At 34.2% G+C, this 23,158-nt stretch overlaps 1 protein-coding gene and 1 pseudogene across 2 annotated transcripts; one reads left to right on the forward strand and one right to left on the reverse strand.

Annotated features, from left to right (window-relative positions):
• The first annotated feature begins 1,030 nt into the window (after nucleotides 1-1,030).
• Nucleotides 1,031-4,158, forward strand: LOC149175965 (dormancy-associated protein homolog 3-like). 2 transcript variants are annotated; one of them, XM_089419807.1, is made up of 4 exons: nucleotides 1,031-1,281; nucleotides 1,716-1,904; nucleotides 2,805-2,917; nucleotides 3,643-4,158. In XM_089419807.1, exons 1-4 carry the CDS (start codon nucleotides 1,161-1,163, stop codon nucleotides 3,718-3,720), a joined length of 501 nt encoding a protein of 166 aa, XP_089275933.1. In that variant the 5' UTR covers nucleotides 1,031-1,160; the 3' UTR covers nucleotides 3,721-4,158. The 2 variants fall into 2 exon arrangements, with proteins under 2 accessions (XP_089275933.1, XP_089275934.1); XM_089419808.1 differs by having other exon boundaries at nucleotides 1,033-1,281; nucleotides 2,805-2,928.
• A 2,048-nt stretch (nucleotides 4,159-6,206) lies between these two features.
• Nucleotides 6,207-7,692, reverse strand: LOC149175966 (uncharacterized; annotated as a pseudogene).
• Between the last annotated feature and the right edge of the window lie 15,466 nt (nucleotides 7,693-23,158).

The raw sequence follows: 23,158 nt of genomic DNA on the forward strand, positions 1-23,158 counted from the left end.
AAAAATTTTTATCATTTAATTATATGTCATGTATTAATACAACTTGAGTGGGCCTAATGGTTAAGAGCATGTGTTTCTTCCTAAAAGGTCACACGTCTAAAACCAGAGGGATAAAGTATATATGTCTTCGTAGAAATAGGTCCCTTGTACACCAATTTAGTTTCTGACTTGATTGTGACCTCAAAATTGGATAATAATAATTAAAAAAAAAAACATATTAAAAAATTCAATCCCTCTCTATATTTAATAAATCAAAATTTAAAATAAAATCGTGATTGTATATTTGTTTTTTATTTTTCATGACCAAATTAAATAGTAGAGATACATCAAATAACTGTTAAAAAAATAAATATTTTAATTAAAAAAATTTGAATGTTTAATAAAAATATAAGTCAATATTTTATTTTATAATCAAAATTTATTAATTAAATAAAATATAATTATTACACATTTAAATATATATATGATGGTGGTGGTTAACGTCTACTGAGACCATACTTTAGTCTATCATACCTAAAGAAAATAGTTTGATTTAAGATATATATATATAATAGAAAAATAAATAAATTGGTACACAGAGGGAACTAAAGTCCAAAAACTATCAAATAGAAAGGAAAAAAATATGTACACTTGCTAACCTAGTCCAAACCATATCGGTCGTCCCGCCATTATTTTTGCGACCCACGCCCTGTAACAAGAACACGAAGAGACATCCTTTGTGTCCCACCAAGTAGATATACACACGTAGCCTGGCAAGCAAACAGACCTAAAGTTAGAAAATTGCCCTTGAAGTGATAGGACACGTGGATTCCATTGAATGTCAGCAAAGGATTGGAAGATTCGGATTTCAATGACGTCAGCACATTGCCTTATCTACATTGATGAGACAAAAAAAAGCCATGAAAGTCGCCAACAGCTGGCATGTTTTCTGCTGCGCGCCATAGGCGAAATTAAGATCAGAATTAGCTGTCAATTAGGCACGGGAAACCCTAATCATAATAAGGTGGTCGAGTCCTATAAATGCGATGAATGGAGAGGGAGCTGGAGATCGCAAAAGCTTGTGTAAGCGATATTTCCCCATTTCGATTGTTGGAATTTGGGTATCACTAATTCCAAAACAAACCCTATCTGTTTGCATAGAGCAAGCAATAAGTAGAGCAATGGGGTTGTTGGATAAGCTCTGGGATGATACTCTGGCAGGCCCTCGCCCTGAGAATGGCCTTGGTAAACTTAGGAAAACTGGGAGTGCTATTTCCGCCATGGCAAGCCCCTCACCTCCAGGTTAGTTGCTTTATATAATATCTTGATGCTTTTTTTCATCTCAATTAACCTATTAATGTGAATATACAACTCATAGATTCATATTTTGCATCTATATGGGTCTTTACCTGGGATGTTGGTCAATTATCTTATCTGAATGGTATTGGGTTAGGTCCTAATTTTCAATATACCCAATAATTAATTAAAAAAATCGAGTACATATTATTATTATTCAATATACCTTATGAGTAATGGATCTTGATGAATCTCAGACACCATAGAGCGGATCTACCCTATAATTGATGGATCTTGAACACTTCTCTGTAGAGTGATGGATTAGAGCGGATCTGGCTGCTTCCATGTAAATATATTTCTTTGCAATTTCATGGTGTAGAGTTAGGTTCCATGGAGATTTTATGTTTTAATGGTTTAGCATGGATTTTTTTATTTTGCAGAGGTGGAAGAGGGTTTAAACAGGTTGAAGGAACGCAGGGCGAGTGCAGAGTTCCAGCAATTGAATGATGAGGCTAAACAAGTAACGCAGAGTATCACTATTATTAAGCCTCCTGGTTATCTTCGTTCACTTTCTCTGGATAGCCCCTCTTCCCCAGCAGTTTTGAGCCCTATAAACTCGCCTTCTTCTCGTAAGTTGCCTTCACCTGTTTTATAGTTTCTGCGCTGTGACATTCATCACACTCTCTTTTTCTTCTGGTTGTAAGTTGCCTTGATTTGTGGCACATATCTTATTTTTTCTATTTAATTTGATGTTAAAATCTATTTTCTATTTTGTTCCAACGATGAACCACACTAAATTATTACTCTTGATATGTTCTATTATGTTATACATCACACTTTCTCTATTTAATCAGATGCCTCTTAAGATCTCTTGATATGTTCTATTATGGCACACATCACACTTTTTCTATTTAAATTTGATGCCAAAATTTGATTTTCCATTTTGTCATTCTATTATGGCATACATCACAATTTCTCTATTTCTTTCTCTATTTAATCAGACTTTCCATTTTGTCATTAAAGCACATTAGATGTTAAAATTTTTCCATTTTGTCATTAAACCACACTAGCTGTAAATGTTAAAAATGGGTTGACAATTTATTTTTAATTATCACTCTGAATTTTCTCAATAATTCATTTTTATTTTAGTTTACCATGAAATTGTTCAATCTTATAAAACTGATTTTATGTTTGTTGGGTTTTAATGGGATGTTAAAATCTGATTTTTTCCATTTTGTTGATGAACCACACTAGATGTTTAATCTTATAAAATTGGTTTTATGTTTGTTAAGTTCTAATAAGATACTAAAATCTGATTTTCTATTTTGTTGATTAACCACACTAGATAATATTTTTCATTTATTAATGAATCACACCAAATAATTAAAAATATATGAACAAATTATTTTTAGTGTGATTATCACTCAATTTTTTTCTAAAAATTTCATTTTTATTCTTATTTACAATAAAATCGTTCAAACAGAAAAAATTGATTTTATATATGTTGGATTGGGAATGTGGTGTAACAGTTACTCCACGAGAACGAGAGAATCCATGGCGAAGTAAGAAGAAGAACACTGTCCCCCGTGATGGAAAGAGCGGAACTGAGAAATCCCCAAGAGCAGAACCCAGAAGCCCGACGGTATATGACTGGTCAGTCTTTCATTTAATTATAGATTTTATTTTATATTTTTCATAGCCGGAAGCGTTTGGCTAGAGAAATCGCGTCTAGAGTAGTCTTATTGGTGTACATAGAGTTCCTGGAATGTATTGCTGGAATTAGCCCCACACTAAGCAGCTGTGGAATTAATTACAGATTTTATATAGTATAATTTTGCTCTAGACTTGGTGACAGATTTTATAAGTATTATGAATAGATTTAGTGATAAATTTTATAGGTATTATGAATAGATGTGTATTAAGATTTATTAATTATTTGGTGGTTAACATCCACTGACACCAATTGGTTTATCAGACCTATAATTTTCTTAGTTTTTAATTCTCTGGCTTCTCGTCTTTCTTAGCGAGATTGGTGCTGTAGCTTTCTTTTTTTCTACGGTCTTCCAACTACTTTGCATCTCTTTCATTTCTTCTGGTTCTTGAGACATTGGTGTCTTAATTTCGCGATCTATTGTATTCGTCCTTTTGAAGATAGTCGGAGAAGAAGTTTGGTCTAGGAGATCTACTTTGTTGTTAAATGAAGGTTTATTTTGTGCAGTATTCGAATCCTCATAACTATTGATGAATAGATATTTATTAAAATTTACCAACTATTTAATTTATATAATTTTCCTGAGCGTTAATATTATTTCTCATAATGATAATATTTTTTTGCCATAATTGATACTCTGAATGATAACATTGCAGGGTTGTAATCACATCTTTGGAAAAATGAGAAATGGCGACCAAAAAGAAGTAATTTTCTGGCTGCCGGGGCACTGTTAATTGCCTGTGAATTGATGATGACGAAAACTTTATAATGGGAATACAAATCCAAGTTGTACAGAGAGTTTGTAGAGTTTGCTGCAGGTCGATGAGAATATATTTTTGTAAATAGTTTCTGGTTTAGAGTTTGTTCAGCGCTGGCCCATCTGTGCAGGCTTTTTGTATGAGCGGTGGACACAAATCACAAAGTTTATAGCATATGGAGTCTTTTTTGTTAATGGGATAAATGCTATAAACCCAGATTCCCAGCGGAATAAGGAGCTCAACTAGTTTTGTAGGTAAAATGATATGCTATATAAGAAAACCAGAGTGGCCAGAAGTGGGTGATGTGCTCTGATGGCCAAATGGTTAACAATAAGAGGCCAGTGATCGCTTGTGTAATTTAAGTGTGGGTTGTTTAAATTTTACAGTAACGAGGCAGTTATGTATTTTCTAGTATATTATTACTTTGCAAAAATATCTTTTGCCATGGTCCCCTTTGCGGTGTTCAAGTTCCTGATCTGTCTGATTCCAACTGTAATGGCAGTGCCTTTTACTTTACAGAGAGTTCGGGTATCGTTCAGATGTGTCAGGACAATAAATTAGCTGGAAACCGATGCTCTACTGTAATATAATGGCGGTGCCTTTTACTTTATACAAGAGTGGGTTATCCTTCACTGTCCACAGACAATTCATTACTTGAAAACCAATATTAATAATATTTTTAGTTATGTGTACAGAAGATATATTTTTTTTAAAAGGGTTGTTTATGTTGTAAATAATGTATTATCATGAAGGAAAGTGCGAAGTAGTTTTAAATCATGAGTTATGGATAATTTGTTTGTAAACAAAGTGTGTAATTGTTTTGTTATCTCGCATGGTAAAATTTAATATTAATAAATTTAAATTTGACATCATAGTTTATATATATATATATATATATAATTTATTTTAATTTAATAAGTTAAAAATACCAAAGTTGTTACAATATTCTTTTCCCTGGAATTGAGAAGCTTTTACAATTTTTTTTGATCAGTAAAGAAATAAAATCCTATACACATAACAACAACAAATATGATATCAAAATATTTTATTTAATATTAATTTAAATATATGATATCAAAATATTTTATTTAATATTAATTTAAATCTATAGAAAGATTGATATTAAAATATTTTATTCATAATAATTAAATTATTTTAGGACTACTTGAAAGCATTATCTTGAATTTCAATAATACACGGTGGAAACAACCTTTGGACTATGAGAATACAACTTTCAGATGCCGGGGATGTCAACAAATAGGTCATCTGTACAATGCATGTCCAAACCTCAACAAGAGCAAGCAACAACAAAGGAAGCCGAAAGGATGGCAGAACATAGATGCTGCATTTAAGAAGGCAACTACAGCAAAGAAAGAAGAACAAAATACAGCTAAGGATAAAGATCATGACAATAAGGATAAGGAGATTAATGAGGAAAAGGAACAAGAACTCCAGTTGGAAATAAGTGGTAATAAACGAAGTCACAGTCCTGAAGGATCGGATTCAGATAAGGAGCAACAAATGAACACAATGGAAAACCAGCTTGCCATTATTGACTCCACTCCCAACATGGATGGTTGGCAAAAAGTGGAGAAGAAGAAGGGCAGGAAGACTTAGGCCAGGTGGTTTTTTTGTGGGCTGCACTCCGGATAATAGGAGCTGCACTTTCTTTTTCTGCTATTAGGCAGGACTGTATCCTGTGGGCTGTAGGATCTACTTTCATACAACCAAATTGAATGCTTAATGCATATACTATGTAACTTTTTATTTTTTTAATAAAAAGTTTGATTTTTTTCTTTGGAAAAAAAAATTAAATTATTTTATTTATGATTTTATATTGGATTAATTTTACTATTAATTTTATAAATATCATAAATTAAGGTTATATATTACAATATAGAGGAGATTATTTTTGACAATTTTTAAGTAAATTATTTTAAGTTGAGAAAAAAAATTCTTCTATTATATTAAATATTGTCTTTAAGTGGGTGTCTCAAATTTAATGTCTTAAAAAATTGTCTCTATAAAGACAATATATGGAGACATTTTTCTTAAATATTGTCTTTTAAGCGGGTGTCTCAAATTAATGTCTTAAAAAATTGTCTCTATAAAGACAAATATATGACAGAAATGTTATTGTCTCTTAAGAGGCGATTACGTTTTTGTCTCTCAAGAGAATAATTTGGATTAAAGATGCAGTCTTTATATAGACAATATGTCTTTTGTCTCTTTAAAGACAAAATAAAACAATGAATCCAAAAAAATATCTCATAATTGATATAAATCAATATAAAATGTATTTAATTAAAAATAAAAAACAATATCATTGATTAATTCATATTAGGGCACAATGGGATTGAACCACCAACAACTTTTTGCATATAAAGCAGGTGCTCTTCCATTGAGCTAGCACCCTTTAAAGAATTATGTGATCAGGTTGGGAAGTTAGAGGATGTGGTAGAGATAGAGGAGTTGATGATGGAGCTTTAGGAGGGTTGCCAAGATGAGATGGATAGGATGGAGGTGGTTGAACTTTCCCATCAAGTATCCAAAAAAAATGAACATCTTTAACAAAGAAGAATTAGATATTGAGGTGTTTGTCCATGAAAGTCATTTACACAATGTCTAAAAGAAGAGTTAATTGAAATATGAATTGTAGCAATTTCTTAAATAGGAAAAAATTAGCTATTCTATCATTATTGTTGAGTTGGAAGAATGTGCAAGATTCAAAACAATTAACTTTCTTGGGAATAAGCATCAGATCACTAAATATTTGATTTATTTGAAGTGTTAAATTTTTTGTCCCCAAAAATTATAGGAACACATTTACAAGTCAATTGATATAGTAACAGAGGGTGGGAGTAAGGGAGGATTCCCCATACAGGAAGAAGAATAAATTGTTGCAAATGTAAAGGTCATATAGTTTTCTAGTAGCACCATAGATATATCTATGAAATAGAACTCACCAGACTTCATCACTCTCCAACAAAATATGACATAAGCTCTCACAGATTAAGCCTCAAATAGAGATTTTGCTTTCGTTTTTTGAGTATTAGTTGCAGAGATGAAAAATACAGGCCACAACTTGAGCCCAAACTTTCAATCGTTCCTTCACTTGTTGGGGATGGTCTCCTGGGCTGGAGATTTTCCAATTGGAAATAGGAGATTGTGCATAGCCCTCATTGTTTGGATAATCCATGTTATCAAGAGTAGACACAAGACAATGTTTTTTATTGTGGTCATCTTGAAATTGCATAACATAACTCCAAGGCTAGCAAGGTATTGAGAGCTCAAACATTTCTTCATAATTGAAACTGAATCCTAGATCTAGACACCCATTCAACTCATCTAAGTCCATGTTTGTAAGCTTCCTAACTCAGGGAGTACTAGAAGTATGTCTCAAAGTTGAATAAGGAGAATCAACTTTGGCCTCTTTGTTGGTTGAGTCAGAAGTTGTCTTAGAGGACTAGAAATCACTGAAATAATTATAATCGCAAGACAATTTCTGTGATAGAGCTTGATCTCTTTTCCTTTCCCAATCCTTCTCATGCCAATATTCTCTACTAGACCTATATAGGCTTCTTCTACTTCTACTTTTCTTAGATTGACTGAAATCTCTGCACTGATTTGCATCTCTCCATAAACTCTCTTGATTGTCTTGCTGAGAGGCTTACCTAAATAAGGGAGTGGGGACTTCTTATTGTGCCCTGAGATAATAGATGCCAAAATACCTCATTAGACAAGTCTCTCTTTTTCCTTCACCTTATGAGACTACCACACAATATTGCGGTCCACTCACCCCAATCCTTGAATTCTAGATGCAAAAATTCATCTCTTTACACACCGCAAAATCTTTAGTTTTGTAGTAATCTAAATTATTTCAAAGATCTATATAGTGCCCAATCTTCTAGAACATGCAGTACAAGGCCTCAAAACCTCAAACCCCATCCTTATACCCTTTTCACACACACCACAAATAGAAAAAACACTATGTTATGCTAGTGGCAGTGCCAGTGCCAGTCCTAGAGAGAACTAGAATGAACCCCAGAAAGGTATATGAAAGAAATTAAAAGCTAATTTGGTTGAGTCCTAGATCCCACTCACTCCATTCATCCATCATTAATTTATCTTTCGAACAAAAAACTGATAGAAACATTTGTTGAGAATGATATGTGATTTCTTTCTTCCTCCGAGTGACCATAGAATATTATAATTAGATGAATTAAAATGTCAAATAAAATGTTCTCTATCTCATTAATGCCTATTAAATTTTGATGATTTGATATGGTCATTTTAAAAGGCCTAGTTTAAAGGATTTGTGAGTTATTACTTTTATTATCGACTACTTGTCCAAATCATTACATGTTTTGGTGAGCAAAATCTACTCTTCCAAATTGTGTTATTGTTTCTGTGTGTAGTTCATCCAAACGATGCCAACCAGACAAACTCTCAATTATCAACTCAAAGATTGATATAAGTATGTTTAGTAGATGCACACTTTAATATCACCTCCATCATCCTCCCTCTATTTCAATTGTTTTCGAAAATAGCAAGCTCATTTGTTTTGAAGCATTTCTATGGTCTATCATTGGCCCTCCCTCATCTTTTCAGTGTTTTCAAGAGCTATGGGCCCACTCCCTTTGATGAATTGTTCTGGTCTACTAGTGAAGGAAGGCTTTCAAAACACAGAGAACATATAACAACAACCATGGTTACCATAGCATAGATATTAACAACCAAGAGTGTGTACAAGTCACCAAGAGGAGATCTTGACACATGCGCTGAATATCAGATTGAAGAAAGGCTCCCAGGGAAATTCATACTGTCATATACTCGTGTAATTCCAAGCTTCCTAGTAAGATTGGAACATATCGTCTAATTTCCTAAAAGAGCTCATTGATGGAGAAAATGTGTGTTGCCCCCATGCAAGCATATTTCTTATGTAAAGTGCCAATACTAGATTATTGGTCTTTAATGAACATGAAAAAGGTTCAGAATCCAACCATCGAGCCATGAATTTCGTAAATGGAAATCACAGTGACATTTCTTATTTCTAATATAATGTCAAAGATGAATTAAACAAGAAATGGTCAGGTGGATGACAAACCCATTTGTTCTATTATTGAGAGAGATCCTACAATATAGTGGCACATTCATTACCATCTCAATGCATGGTAAAAGCATTAAATATTTTCCCCAATAGAAGAAGGAACTTAACAATTACAATTGACCTAAAAATTAACATATGACAATACAAGAATTTCAAATCGTAAGGACTATAAACCTGATTGATTACAAACAAGAAATGCGTCCTAGTCAGAACCTTAACTTTGATGGCTTTGGGGTGCAAGTCCAGAGATTGGTGTGAAACCATATTTTGTGACTCTCATTACTAGTACTAACATCAGTAATAGTTGTTCATATGCTAATGTGGCATATTTTGTAATGCCATATTAGTGCTTTGAAAACAATTAATCTACATTAAATATTAGAGAGTTGTGTTGAACACATTCACATGGTATTCTAGTGGGTGTGACATGGAAATCCCCTTAATAATATTTGTAGGTATCATTAATAAATTCCCATGTGACAACCCTAATAACACTCTATCACACAAATACTTGCAACTTTCCAAAACTTTGCTTGATCAGTCTAATCATCTACCAGTGCAGTTTGAGCCCTTGTGCATGAGTGATCCCACTAAGGGTGAAATGGACATAGTTATTTATTATCTATTGAATAATAAGTAGGTTTGTGTGTCTTCTTTGGTTTTTGAGAGTTTGGACACTTTTTTTTTTTTCATTTTACATCTGTTCCCTGTGGGAAATAATTCAACTTCAAGAAAAAAAAAAAAAAAAAACTCACGATCCATTTCTTGTTCAAGTTTTTCTTTGAGGAAGGTTACAGATATAATGTTAACATACCAAAATGCTACCGTCTCAAGTTTATGTGGGGTAGGTGTGTTACATTTGTAATGTGGCATATGTTGACTAAAATCTTTGCACTACTTTGCTAGGAGTGAAAAAGAATATATATCAAGATTGTTGCATACAAAACAACTAGTACAAAACGGTTTATGTTGATGTCACTAATTTCCAAACATGTCAAGTAGGTACATTGAGAAGACAAGCAAATACCTCAATCAATATTTCCAAAGTTTACTGAAAGATATGTCCCCCAAATATATACCAGAAGACCTAAATTCACTACCCATTGATAGATAGAGAAATAAATACTTTGAGGCCATATGTTTCAAGAAAAGACCAGATGATAACATGTAGTAAAAGTATGGAGAAGACTGTGAACCCAATTGTTAACAAAATGAAATATGACAACCTGTAGTAGAATTAGTGTTGGTGATCTTCCAGTATGAATATCACAATTCTTTTTAGCTATGAGTGTACTAAAAACATTATAAATTTCCTCCTTAATATTCCCAAGAATTTAATGAAAATTTGTCAGATCAAATCTAGTTTTAGAAATCAATTTCAACTTTCAAGAGACAAAATCCAATAGTCCTAAGAATAAAAAAAGCAGTCTAGTTCCTTCCTTGTCTCTGGGCATTAAAATTATTTTCACGTTGAAAGAATTTTAAAATTTTCCAATTCCAAAGGGAAATCACAAATCCATGTTAGAAAATCTGTAAACTCAGAGACATGGAATTGGTATGATATTTGCACCAAGAGACCGAGGATTTTTGGAATATTAAGAGAAAATGGGTACTTGAGACTGTTAATTTGTGATATGTGTGTTCTTAACTTACATGATCTCTTGGACACACTTGTGGATTCATTGATGGAAAAAACTAGGACTTGACACTACCATGTATACAGTGTCCCACCTCTTAGTCCAGCTCCACAACCTTAAAAAGAGAAAATGGTTATTCTGTGCAATGTATACACTATTACACCTCTTAACCCATCTTCACGACCTTAAAAAAAATGGTTGCTTAAATGTGTGGATACACAAAAAAGAAGGATAGTAGCACGTGATATCATGTTGAGCAAATATGAACCAACTTCACAATCCTAAAGAAAATGTTTGCATAAATGTGTGGATGGACCTAAATATAAAATAATAACAAAAATATGATGCTAAGAGAATATGAATTACAGATCGGTTGTTTCAAAAATCCATAAAATTAATCGTTGATGCTATTTCCATTTAATTCCAAACATGCTTATTACCCTACATTCCACTAAAATGCAACATATCATTGTAAATGATGCATACTTGGCCTCAATGAATTTATAGATTTCAATTTTTAAAACATTGGTTATAACTTATGCATTGTTTCATTGTAATAAAGAAAACCATTTATATGTGTGAAAGTATTAAAACCCTCGAAGTGCACAATTATGAAGCTACTCAAAATATATTAGGCACCTAGAAAGGGTAACAATTTTCTTCTATGATGAACTGAAATAATCATTTAGTTCTTTTTTAATTTTATCACTTAGGGAATTTTCTTGTGATTCCTAACATCTTTGAATTAACTTAAATTATTTAAGTATGTTTATGGACAGTTTTTCATGGCACGTTTCCAGCTACATTCACTTCCTTTTATGTCCTTGAAATACTTAAGTTTCACTTTTAGCAATGCTACATGAATACAACATGACGAGATAGGAGGGAGAAGAGCCGAAACTGAGGCTGAAGATAGGAAGTTAGACTTTGTTAAGTGATTTGATATACTTCACATTTATGTTGATATTTTAGAATGCTAATAACTCCTTGTTGAATCAAAAACTTTTTTCGCTTAAAGCCAACTCCCTACAGAGTCCAGACAACTTTCAACAAAGAGAAGTACAAGTATGCGTAAAAATGGAAATTTTGTGCATGACACTCCTTTGAGGTGATTATCTCTCGATGTTCAACAAACTAGAATCAATGGGGTTAATCTTGCTCGAAAAGGTTTGTTTGTGTATAGAGATGGAAAAAGGAAGCATAATGGATCAATGATCCCTCAAAATTATTTTTCTGTTTCTAAGGAAGATTCAACTTCACAAACTTCTGCAATGGCTCAGCAGAGTCCTTCGGATAGGGGAAGAATTGTATTTACTATTTAGTGCAATTTGAATAAGGCATAGGTTATCTATTCTCCTAATCTAGTGTCTCATTAAAATGAATAATTCACTCCATTGCATGGGTTTTTCCTTTGAATCGGGATTGGGCTTGGACCATGGATCATTCCATATCATATATAATTTGTATTTTTGCAGGGAAATTCCAAGGAATCAAATATGGATAAAGCTTCAATAAACATGTATATTTTTTTGATGAGATTAGGTTTCTTTGAGGTAGATGAGCATTATGCCAATCTCGGGCCAAATGATGTCTACATTGCTCAAAATCAAGAGATGGTTGTTGAAGCAGCCAAGGAAGGTATAGTTCTTCTAAAAACTGAGGGATTGTTGCGCCTACCAAAAAATCAGATTAAAATTTTGGTTGTGATTGGACCTCATGCCAATGCCATAAAACCTATGATAGGAAACTATGTAGGTACATTTTTAGTTCTTCTTCATTTGAATTATAGTTGATAATTCTAGATTTATGAAGTTCTAAAAGTTAAACTATTAAGGGTATGGTGTAGTATCCTTGTGTGGGATGTGAAGTTTCTCACAAGTTACCAACCCAATTGGTTTTATCACTACATAGGAATGTTGTTTTCAATTTGGCACAAGCAACATTAATTGGGAAAACTACCATTTCATAGCAAGAATGGAAAAGATCTAATCAATTGGGTCAAGAAGGTCCTAAAAAGGAGAAATGAGAGGCCTATACAACATTATTAAAGGTCAAATGTGTTCATATCAAAGAGACCAAGGATAAGCTAATATGGTGAAAAAAATCTTGGTTTGGAGCTTTACACTCTGAATCTAGGATACAAGGCCATGTTTGTTCCAAACATATTTTTGGATATGCAATGGAAGTGGAAACCACTATGGAAGATCAAATATCCTCTAAAGTCTTGGATATTTATGTGGTTGACTATCAGAGACAAAGCACTCACTTGGGGTATCCTTCAAAGAAGGAACAAACATTGTTTGGGTAGACTTCCCTTGTGCAAAGAATCTCTTGAAACTATTGCTCACCTTCCAATTACTTGCTCTTATGCAAGGTCTATGTGCACTGAAATGGGCCTTCTCCCTGGAAAAAATGATAGATAGCAAAGGGTTTTTGTAGAGGATTGTTTCACAAAATGGAAAAAAATATGATCTAAAGGAATTAAAGCCCTGCCAATAATAGTAGCCTTAAGGCATATGGTTGGCCAGGAATGCTGCAATTTTTGAAGAGACTCATGTCTCCTTTTCAATGTGTGGTTCAAGCCAAATCTCTTTTCTATTGTCTCAAAACTATCTCCAATATCTCTTCTCAAAGGATTTTATCATATAATTCCATTTCCAAAACTGATATTTGGGGTTTCTTTGATGGAGCCAGCCAAGGCACCCTGCCTTGATGTGGGGCAGGTGGCCTTCTATTTTTCAATGCTTCCATTATATCAATTTCAAAGCAGGTTTGAGAGGGGGTTCAAATAACTTCACTAAACTATTATCTATAAAAATTTCTCTAAAAATTGTTGCAAGCAAGGAGTTTCAAACTTTTAGGTGTATGGGGATAATCTAGTGGTCATCAATTGGATAAAATGAATCTATAAAATGGAGAAATCGATAGTTAATCCTATATATGATGAGGTAAAAAGCTATATTTTTTTTGTTTAATCAAATTTCCTTATCCATGTCTACAAAGAACATAACTGTGAAGTAAAATCTTTATCAAAGGAAGGACTCTAGTTAGCAGTTGGTTCATGCATATGAAAGGAATCAAAGGATGGGACAGTGGTATCCAAATCCAACCTTCCTTTTCTTTGATTAAGGGGCAGTTCTCAAGTGTAGGTTTTCAACTTCTTGTCAGATATGTTAAGATTTATCCTGTTGTTGCTCAAGGTTCCATGCCTGCAAAGGCCCCATTTGACCCTTTTTTAGTTATATTGAGAGAAGAACTTTGCATTTGCAGAATTATGATGTAATTTTGGTTTGAATTAAATTTTGTATCTCAAAGAGTTGTTATGCTTGGATTATGTGTGAGGGAAAAAAAACCTTATTTTTGAGATCCAGTCAATGGGAACTAAGGGATTAGTATTTGTTTTTTCTCTTTTTCAGATGCATCTTGTAGATATATCATGCAATGTCAATGGCGTCTCCAGAATGCATCTCTTCATATTGAATAGAATATACAACTATTTTCCAATGTGATTAGAATAAAGTTTAAAAAATAAAATGACAATACCCATAGAGAAGGTCTGAATTGTCCCACGGGAAATTTGAAGTGTTACTTCTGTACATGTTCTTTTTTTTTTTTTATGTTAGAGGCCATATAGAGCTTCTCTGTTAATGTATTTTTGGTTGAAAGATATATTGATGATCAGGATCCAATATAGACAATGATTTTGATGAGATGTAGGTATGTGTTGTGGCATGATTTTTTGAAACTAGGGCCATCTAGAGCCTCTTTGTTGATGTATTTTTGGTTCATAGACATATTTCTTGGTCACCAATTTTTTTTTCCAGTTCTTTTCTGGTTTTGGATCTATTCCTAGTTTGGTAGGTTGACTGGTTTAGTGACTAGTTTGGTTCTAATAACATTGTCCAAAATGCATTCAAATGATCCTCTTTGGAACCAACAAAATACAAGTCTAAACAAGCATATGCATGAACAATAAAAGGGGAGCTAATTCCCACAATGTTTTCAAAGAATAATATTTAAGATATGACAAAGACAACATCAAAAGCATGTTGAAGATGAAAGTGAATTGATGCAGATGTTATTAGAGAAAGAGTGCTAAGGACGATCAAGAATGCTTCAAGAAAGCAACTGAAGAGAGTTAACCATGTGCTAATAGGCTGAAAATGAGTGTTCTAGATACCATAGTTAACAAGATGGTTCTGAGAGTGTTGAGGATGAACAAGAATGCTTCAAGAAAGCAACTGAAGAGAGTTAATTGTGCACTAATGGGCTGAAAATCTCAACAAGTGTTCCAAATCCCACATTCAACAACATGGTTTTCCCATCAAAAAAGTGTTTTCTGCAATGCATATGTGAAAAAAAAAGCATTGAAGAAAAGTTGTCATTAAAAAAATGTTAAGAAGAGATTGCTAACACTGCCAATAAATTATAAAAAAGAGTGATGAGCACTATATGGTTGTACAATGAAGAAAACCAACCAATAAGATATCCTCAAGAAAAAGCTCATATCCATCACAATAGGTGAAGCCTACCCAAGAAACTAAAGTCAAGATGATACACTAACATATAAATTCCTAATAGGGGCAACCTTCCAAAAAATGATTCCATAAAATGTGATTAAAAGAGGTCCACATAAGATCCAAGTAGGATCTAGCACACTCGCCATTCCAAAAATGTTGCTAGATTGTCTCAATCACCCCACAATGCATGAAAAGAGAATATGTAACCCTAGACTTGGAAACTATCACTATCAAAGAAAGTCTTTGATAAATTAACAATAAAAAAAAAATACCTTGAGACAGTCAGAGACTTTGTGATCTCAAAATAAGTTCAACCCATGAATCCCTTTCTTATCCTTGTCCTCAATATGCCATTTTTTGTTGAGGATATCCTTAAATGGATGCCTCACATAAATCCTTTGATAGAACTATTGGGTCTTGTAAGTCCAAATTGGTTTAATATAATACTAAAGCTAGCCCCTTGAGATCAATACTGGTTTACTTTTATTCAAGGCTATCAAATTGTGGATAACAGTGATTAGGCTCTTGGTAATTTGTTTAGTGAATAAACAAAGATCAAAATATATTTTGTACAAGAAAAAATGATTGCGATGAGCAGGAATCCTACTACAAGGTAAGGTGAAGGTAAACATAAATATAACATTTTCCAAGCATTCGATGTCATATATATATATATATCTATATCTCTCTCTCTCTCTCTCTCTCTCTCTCTATATATATATATATATATATATATATATATATATATATATATATAGTACCAATAATATCATCATTGACCCAGTAATTTCTAGTATAATTACCAAATCAAGTTCTGCACAAGGTTAACCTTGCCAGCATACTGCAAGTGCAACATGTAGTATTTAGTTTAGCTTTGAGGTTATTTTAAGACTCTTGTCATTCCATTCTCAGTACGTAGAAAAGAACTCTAAGGTTTTATCTGAATAAAGCCTTAAGTATAAGAAGAGGAACAAGCAAAGTGCTTCTTCATCACTTGTTCCCGCAACCTTCTTAATTGCTCATCATCAAAAGTTTTGGAAACTTTAGCTAAATGTACCACCTCGTAAAGTCCAAGATTTGGCCCAGCTCATGAGTATAAGAGTACCTCAAGCTCACAAGATTTTGTCGAAATTGAGTGCAACATGTTCCAAACAACAAAAATTACTCTCGAAGACCATTACATTTGCACATCAGGCATTTGAAAGGTTGATTATTGAATATACTGCTTTGTAGTAGTTTTTTTGTACAAGCGAGGCATACTTTGGATATAGTTTTGAATCCATACCTTAAGTAGTTCCATCTATTTGACTACTTACATAATCCCTTCAGATATGACAACTAAGAGTGCACATCTACTCTTTCATCATAAGGAAATTCAGAAGGATGGATTGTACCAGAGTCACCTTTTCTTTTCTAATAACATATAGGATACTAGCTCAGCCTTATACCATCTAGAAGCCCATCTTGAGACCAAATTCAAGGGTAGGATTTGACATGCATGATCCAAAATGCATATTAGTGCAACACAGGAGGCTTGTATACTATCTAGCCATAGTATGTATGGTTTACTCATTGGTGAGAGCGTATTGTCCTTTGAAATGGAAGGTTGTATTTAAACATGCATGGTGCTATTAATCCATATCAACCTACCATGCATACTCAATTGGAAAAAAATCCAGACATATGTGATTATCATAATCAATGTGTTAATCAATATTATGGAATTTAGTATGGGCACCATGACATAATGGACGATTCTCCTCCCAACCATTGACAGACTGTTATTATATTTATCACACCCTATCTCATGAAGACTATCCCAATGACCAAATCCAGGGATTCCAAAGATCTAATCCAACCTCCACCCTTCTGGCATTGTCAGGTTTAACTACAGGGAATCCAAAGATCTAACTCGATCTCCACCCTTCTGGGATAACAATTTTTAGGTACAGGGAGTCCAAAGACCTAACCTGATCTCCATCGTTCTTATAAGATAATTTTACGTACAAGGAGTCCATAGATGTAACCCAATCTCCACCCTTCAGGCATAAAAATATTCAAGTACATGGAGTCCAAAGATGTAACCCTATCTCCACCCTGCTGGCATAACAATATTAAGGTACAGGGTGTCTAACCTGATCTCCACCCTGCTGGCATAACAATACTCAAGTACAGGGAGTCCAGAGATCTAACTTGATCTCCAACCTTCTTACATAACAATTTTCAAGTACAGGGAGTCCAGAGATCTAACCTGATCTCCACCTTGATGGCATAACAGTATTCAAGTACAGGGAGTCAAGAGATCTAACCTAATATCCACCCTGTTGGCATAACAATGGTGAGGTACAAGGAGTCCATAGATCTAACCTGATCTCCTCCATGTTGGCATAACATTGTTCAGGTATAGGGAGTCCACTCGATCTAACCCGATCTCCACCCTTCATACATAACAAAGTTCAAGTTCAGGGAGTCCAGAGATCCAAGTCGATCTCCATCCTATTGGCACAATAATGTTCAGGTACAGGGAGTCCATAGATATAACCCAATATCCACCCTACTGGCATAACAATATTCAGGTACATTTATAAAAATATTTAAGCTAAAGACTAGTTCAAACCCATATGAAATAAACAATGATCAAATTGATTCGACAACCGTACAAGATTGTTTCCAAGGGATGATAATAGTTTATTATCACACAACAGAAAATGTACCAAGTAAAAATTTGACAGAGTATTTACTAAAATCACCCAATAAATATAACTACTTCATATAGTCATTATTATTATCCTATAAACCTATGAGGAAAGAAAAATTAGGCATATACCAGCCCAAAATATGAAATTGATATCCATAAATGAAAGAGATAAAATATTTCAGATCTAATCCACACTATTAAGTGTGCTAAGTAGCTTTCAAGTTTCTTTCTAGTTAACTTGGGAAGTCACTTTTCTTGCAATCATGAAATTTCCACTCTGTAGACACTTTCCTTTTTATGAATTTTAAACACAACTTTTAGTCTTTGCAAGTAATCCAAAGTTGTAGTTTGATAATTTTGTTTTAAATTGTATTAAGGTTTATAGCTTCATATTGAGTATCCACACAACAATGATGTGATCGATTTGGCACTAAATATTCATATCATGCAATCTCATTCTCTTTAAATTCTAGAATACTTCCAAATGACTCTTGAGAAAAATTTATGCTCTACACAGACTCCATCAAAGTGAATTTCTAGTTAACAAATCTATCAAGGTATAAATAACATCCTTGAGCCACAGTTGACAAATTCACCAATTATAGCACATGAAGGGAGTGGAAATAGAATTAAGCTCTATGGAACCAATGAGAAAAGAAACATTTCGAAATAACACAATATTCCCTCTTACCCCTGATTAGATTAGGTAAGCAGTTGTGTGATTTTTTTATAACCTCCATTGGATACCATAGAAAGTAAAATTCACCATATACAACCTAGAATTCCCAAGCTTCCAAATACAATTTGAAATGCACCAAATCACAACCTCTGGCCAACAGTTCTTAGAGAAACAACATAGGAAACACTGCAGGCATTCGAGCTTTTATCTGAAGTGTTAGTAAGGTAGGTTTTAGGCTATTTAGGACTTCACGCCATGATCAAATCATACTCATATAGGAAAAGGATTTGTAACATAGAAGGATGTAGGCCTTACTGTAACAAATTATTATTATACAAAACCACTAATTAGGATATTTCTTGATCAGAAGAGGGAGGAAACTAACGTGATACCCTTCATAAATGATTTTAGGAAGCAAGGTCACTTATCTGTGATAGGTAAAGAGGCATTACCATGAAAAAAAATCCATGCTAAGGTGGATAAAATGCACACCACTTGGTATTGGGGAAACAATGAAGAATCTCATTCAACGATTGTTACAAACTTATAGGGTCTATTAAAACTTGCGAGATACCGATGATGTGTATAATTAAAAGCCATAAAATATGTGGAGCACAAGTACAAGGAATAACAACATGTATTTCACCCATTGAGGTTTGGATTTACTTCACCTGGTATCCATTCATAAGCAGTTAGGAATAATTAATAGAATGACTGCATGCATAAAGTCACACTTCCACATATATTGATATATGACTAAGCATCATGTGTCTATGATTTTTATACATCTTATTTGTGATCATGGCATACCATAGTGTATTTGGTCATCAAATAGCTTAATAGATGGACAAGAAGTCAACTATTATACAACATTGTTTATTATTAATGGTTAAAGTCGAGGGTAGTGGCTACATGTTGGGTAGGGGTCCCCTAGGTCCACGATTTGTCTAAGTCATGTAAAGTCTCCACATTTTGAGGAGCGGAGCACGAATCATGCAGAGTTTTAGGAGTCAAAGGGGCTTTAGGGCAGGTTAAATCACCTTATTTTGTAAAGGGATGGGATAAATTTGACTATTTTGATCTCCACCCATGGTTTGCGAACCATGGTATTGTAAGTGAAAAAATCTATGTAAAGAGTCAGCTCAGTAAGTCATAAACAATGAAATATGAATGGAATGAATATGTTATGTCTGTAATCTTGTGATATTTTTTGTGAAGGGGAAGGTTCATGCAGTTGTGTGCACAAAGACCTTGGTAAGTCTGCAGTTGTGTGCGCATGCCACTGCAGCTGCATGCGCGAGGTCAGAAAGATTGTATCGATGAAGATTTGAGATAATAATTAAGAATTTGGAATGGACTTGTGTATTTTTATATGTTCACGTAGTTTTTGTATTTCTGCATAATTATGGCTTGCTTTCGTATATTTCTTCTATGATTGCATCACGAAGGTTCAATTACTGTTTTAAATGATGAATAATGCATGTTAGATTAGTTAGGGGAAAATCGCAAGTCTTTTAAGTAGGAAAACACTCTATGACATTAATAATAAGGTTATGTTATGAAACCAGTTCACAAAAAGATAGAAAAGATAGTTGAATGCCTTAGAATTCAGCCTCTTCGAGGGCCAACCTCCTTGACATTACACAAATGAACATTTCTTGGATGATTCAAATGACAAGACCTACTTTATATATATAGGAGTCTAAGGGGTCATAATATAATCAGAGCCAACATAACAATAATAATATAAAGCCACAAAAATAACAATAGAGGGATTCTATGGGGCACAGTAATAACAATATGGGGACAATAGGGGCACAACAATATTAATAAGGGTTACAACTACAATAATAATGGGGTAATCACTAGTATTATAGGGACCTAACATGCCTCTCTCCTTCAAAAAAGTGTTGTCCTCAACGCTTGAGTAGTTATAGATGCTTCTGTATAAAATTCTCATCCTCCCATGTGGAATATTTAGTGGATAAGTTCTTCCACTTGATGATACTCCGAAATTGATCGATTTCGTAGCTGTCGAGTTCTTGTTTCTGTGACTGCTTCCGGTTCCAATATAATTTTTCCTTCCTCGTCAAGTTTTGGAAATATTGTTTGAACTGGGAGCTTGTCGCCTATAACCTTCTTTAAACATGAAACATGGAAAACGGGGTGCACTCGAGAAGCTACAGGAAGCTCCAATTTGTATGCCATAGTACCAATCTTTTGCAACACCTTGTATGGACCATAATACTTTGGTGATAATTTATTATCCTTCTTAGCTTGCTTGAGCGACATTTGTTTATATGGTTGTAGTCGTAGGAATACCCAATCACCTACATCAAAACTTCTTTTGCTGTGATGTTGAGCTGCCTTTTGTTTCATTCTATTCTGTGCCAACACGAGGTTATCCTTTAAGAGTTGGAGGACTTGTTGTTGATGTTTGATGTGATGTTCCACTGATTGAACCTTAGAATTTTCTCTTAAATATGATGTGATGGATGGTGGCTGATATCCATAAAGTTCCATAAATGGGGTCATTTTTTTGCTATATGGAAGGAAGTGTTATACCGCCATTCAGCCAGAGGCAACCATTTGAACCATTGTGTCTGTTTATCAGATACAAAGCAACAAAGATATCCTTCCAAACATTTGTTTACTATCTCAGTTTGCCCATCAGATTGAGGATGATAAGATGAGCTATGAGCTAACTGAGTACCAAGACAAGAAATAATTCTATCCAAAAATTTCTAGTGAAAATGGGATCTTTGTCACTTACAATAATCTTTGGGTTTCCATGTAGCTTTTGAATAGTTTCCATAAATGCAGTAGAAACTATACTGGCTTTAAATGGATGTGATAATGCACAAAAATGTGCATACTTGGTAAGTCTGTCAACTACCACCATGATAACACTCTTTCCCTCAGATTTGGGTAAACCTGTGATAAAATCCATTGAAACCTCGTCCCAACGTTGGCTTGGAATGGATAAAGGTTGTAATAGACCCGGGGTCTTAATTGTTTCAACTTTTTTTTTGTTAGCAAACCAAACATTCCGCCACAAACTTTTGAATATCCGATTTAAGGCCATCCCAAAAAAATTCCTTCTTAACCCTGTGTAAGTTTTTAAAAATCCTAAGTGCCCTCCTAAGGGAGAAGTGTGCAATTCCATAAGAATCTTTTGTTTGAGTTGGGAATTCTTACAGAGGTATAAGCGATCTTTGTACCATAATGAATCATTTTGCCAGCTAAATGTATCAGATGTACTGGAATCTTCTTGTAACTTTCGTATAAGTTCCCACACTTCTTCATCATTCTTCCATTCCTCCCTTGCTTCGTTTATCCAATCTGGTTGGATAATAGAAATGGCACACAACAATGCTTCCACATCCTCATCCTTTCTTGAGAGTGCGTCTGCCACCACATTTTGCTTCCCTTTTTTGTAGATGATTTCAAAGTCATAACCCAACATCTTTGTGACCCACTTTTGTTGCTCTTCAGAGGATAATCTTTGTTCTAAAAAGTTTTTAAGGCTATCATGATCCATTTTTACCTTGAAGTGTCTTCCCATTAGGTAGGGTCGCCATTTCTTAAGTGCATGTAGTATTGCCAACATTTCCTTCTCATAAATAGCTTTGTGTAAAAACTTTCCCTTGATTGGACGACTTTCAAAAGCAATGGGTCTTTCATCTTGCATTAAACAACACCAATTCCATTTCCTGAAGCATCACATTCCACAATAAAGGTTTTTGTGAAGTCCGATGTAGCTAAGACCGGTGCTTGGCACATTGCCTCTTTGAGATGTTCGAAGGCCTTTGTTGCTTCTGGAGTCCATGAAAATGCATCTTTCTTCAATAATGTTGTTAGAGGTGCTGCTATTCTCCCATAATTATTAACAAACTTGCAATAATACCCTGTAAACCCGAGAAATCCTCGCAGATGCTTTATGGATGTGGGGATTTTCCATTCCTTAATGGCTTTAATTTTGGTAGGGTCTACCTTAACTCCATCATGAGATACAATATGACCCAGATATTCCACCTCTTGTACTCCAAAGAAACATTTGGATCTTTTTGCATATAATTGTTTCTCCTCCAATAGTTGTAGCACCCTATCAAACATGTTAAACATGATCCTTCCAAGACTTGTTGTAGATTAGTATATCATCAAAAAATACTAACACAAATTTTCTAAGGAAGGGTTTGATGTTAAGAAATTTACTACATAACATAAATAATTACTTAGAGGAATAAATATAAAAATAACCAGCAACAACCGTAAACACATAAACACACATGTTTATCCAGGAAAACCCCAAATCTGGGGAAAAACCAAACCATAATGAAATTCCATTATCCTTGGCCAAAACCTTGGCCAATCCGACCAAGTGAGCCTTCACCGCTCACCTCCAGGTCTTGCATTACAATGAAGTCATTCCAGTCTTTTATAAGCTCCATTACATATAATACCACGAGCAGAATACTATGGGTGCACAATACCATGTGCCCCAAAACCATCATTGTTTAACCTGGTCAACTTTGACTCTATCTTGAGTCAAGTTTACCTAACAATTCCCCCCTTAAACTTGACTTGGGGTTCCTTGACTAACTCCAGCCAAAACGAAGTGAGACAATCCCGCTCACTCTAGCTCTTACCCCTCTCAGAGTTTTTACCCGGGGTATTATTAACCCGACATCCCCCCTATCACCTAGGTATAACCCAGAGTTTACCGGTGATCGCCAAGGGTTACACATGCCTTACCAGGTCTTATAGTAG

The sequence above is a fragment of the Pinus tabuliformis genome, chromosome 4_1, assembly GCF_031772625.1.
Source record: "Pinus tabuliformis cultivar Carrire ecotype Pingquan chromosome 4_1, CPIR1, whole genome shotgun sequence".
In the NCBI taxonomy this organism is placed as follows: Eukaryota; Viridiplantae; Streptophyta; class Pinopsida; order Pinales; family Pinaceae; genus Pinus; species Pinus tabuliformis.

Excerpts from the sequence above, each read along its gene's own strand:
- LOC149175965 (XM_089419807.1), top strand. The coding sequence starts at position 1,161 with ATGGGGTTGTTGGATAAGCTCTGGGATGATACTCTGGCAGGCCCTCGC. Across the intron at positions 1,282-1,715 it reads GGCAAGCCCCTCACCTCCAG|AGGTGGAAGAGGGTTTAAAC; the intron begins GTTAGTTGCTTT and ends TTTATTTTGCAG. Across the intron at positions 1,905-2,804 it reads TATAAACTCGCCTTCTTCTC|TTACTCCACGAGAACGAGAG; the intron begins GTAAGTTGCCTT and ends GTGGTGTAACAG.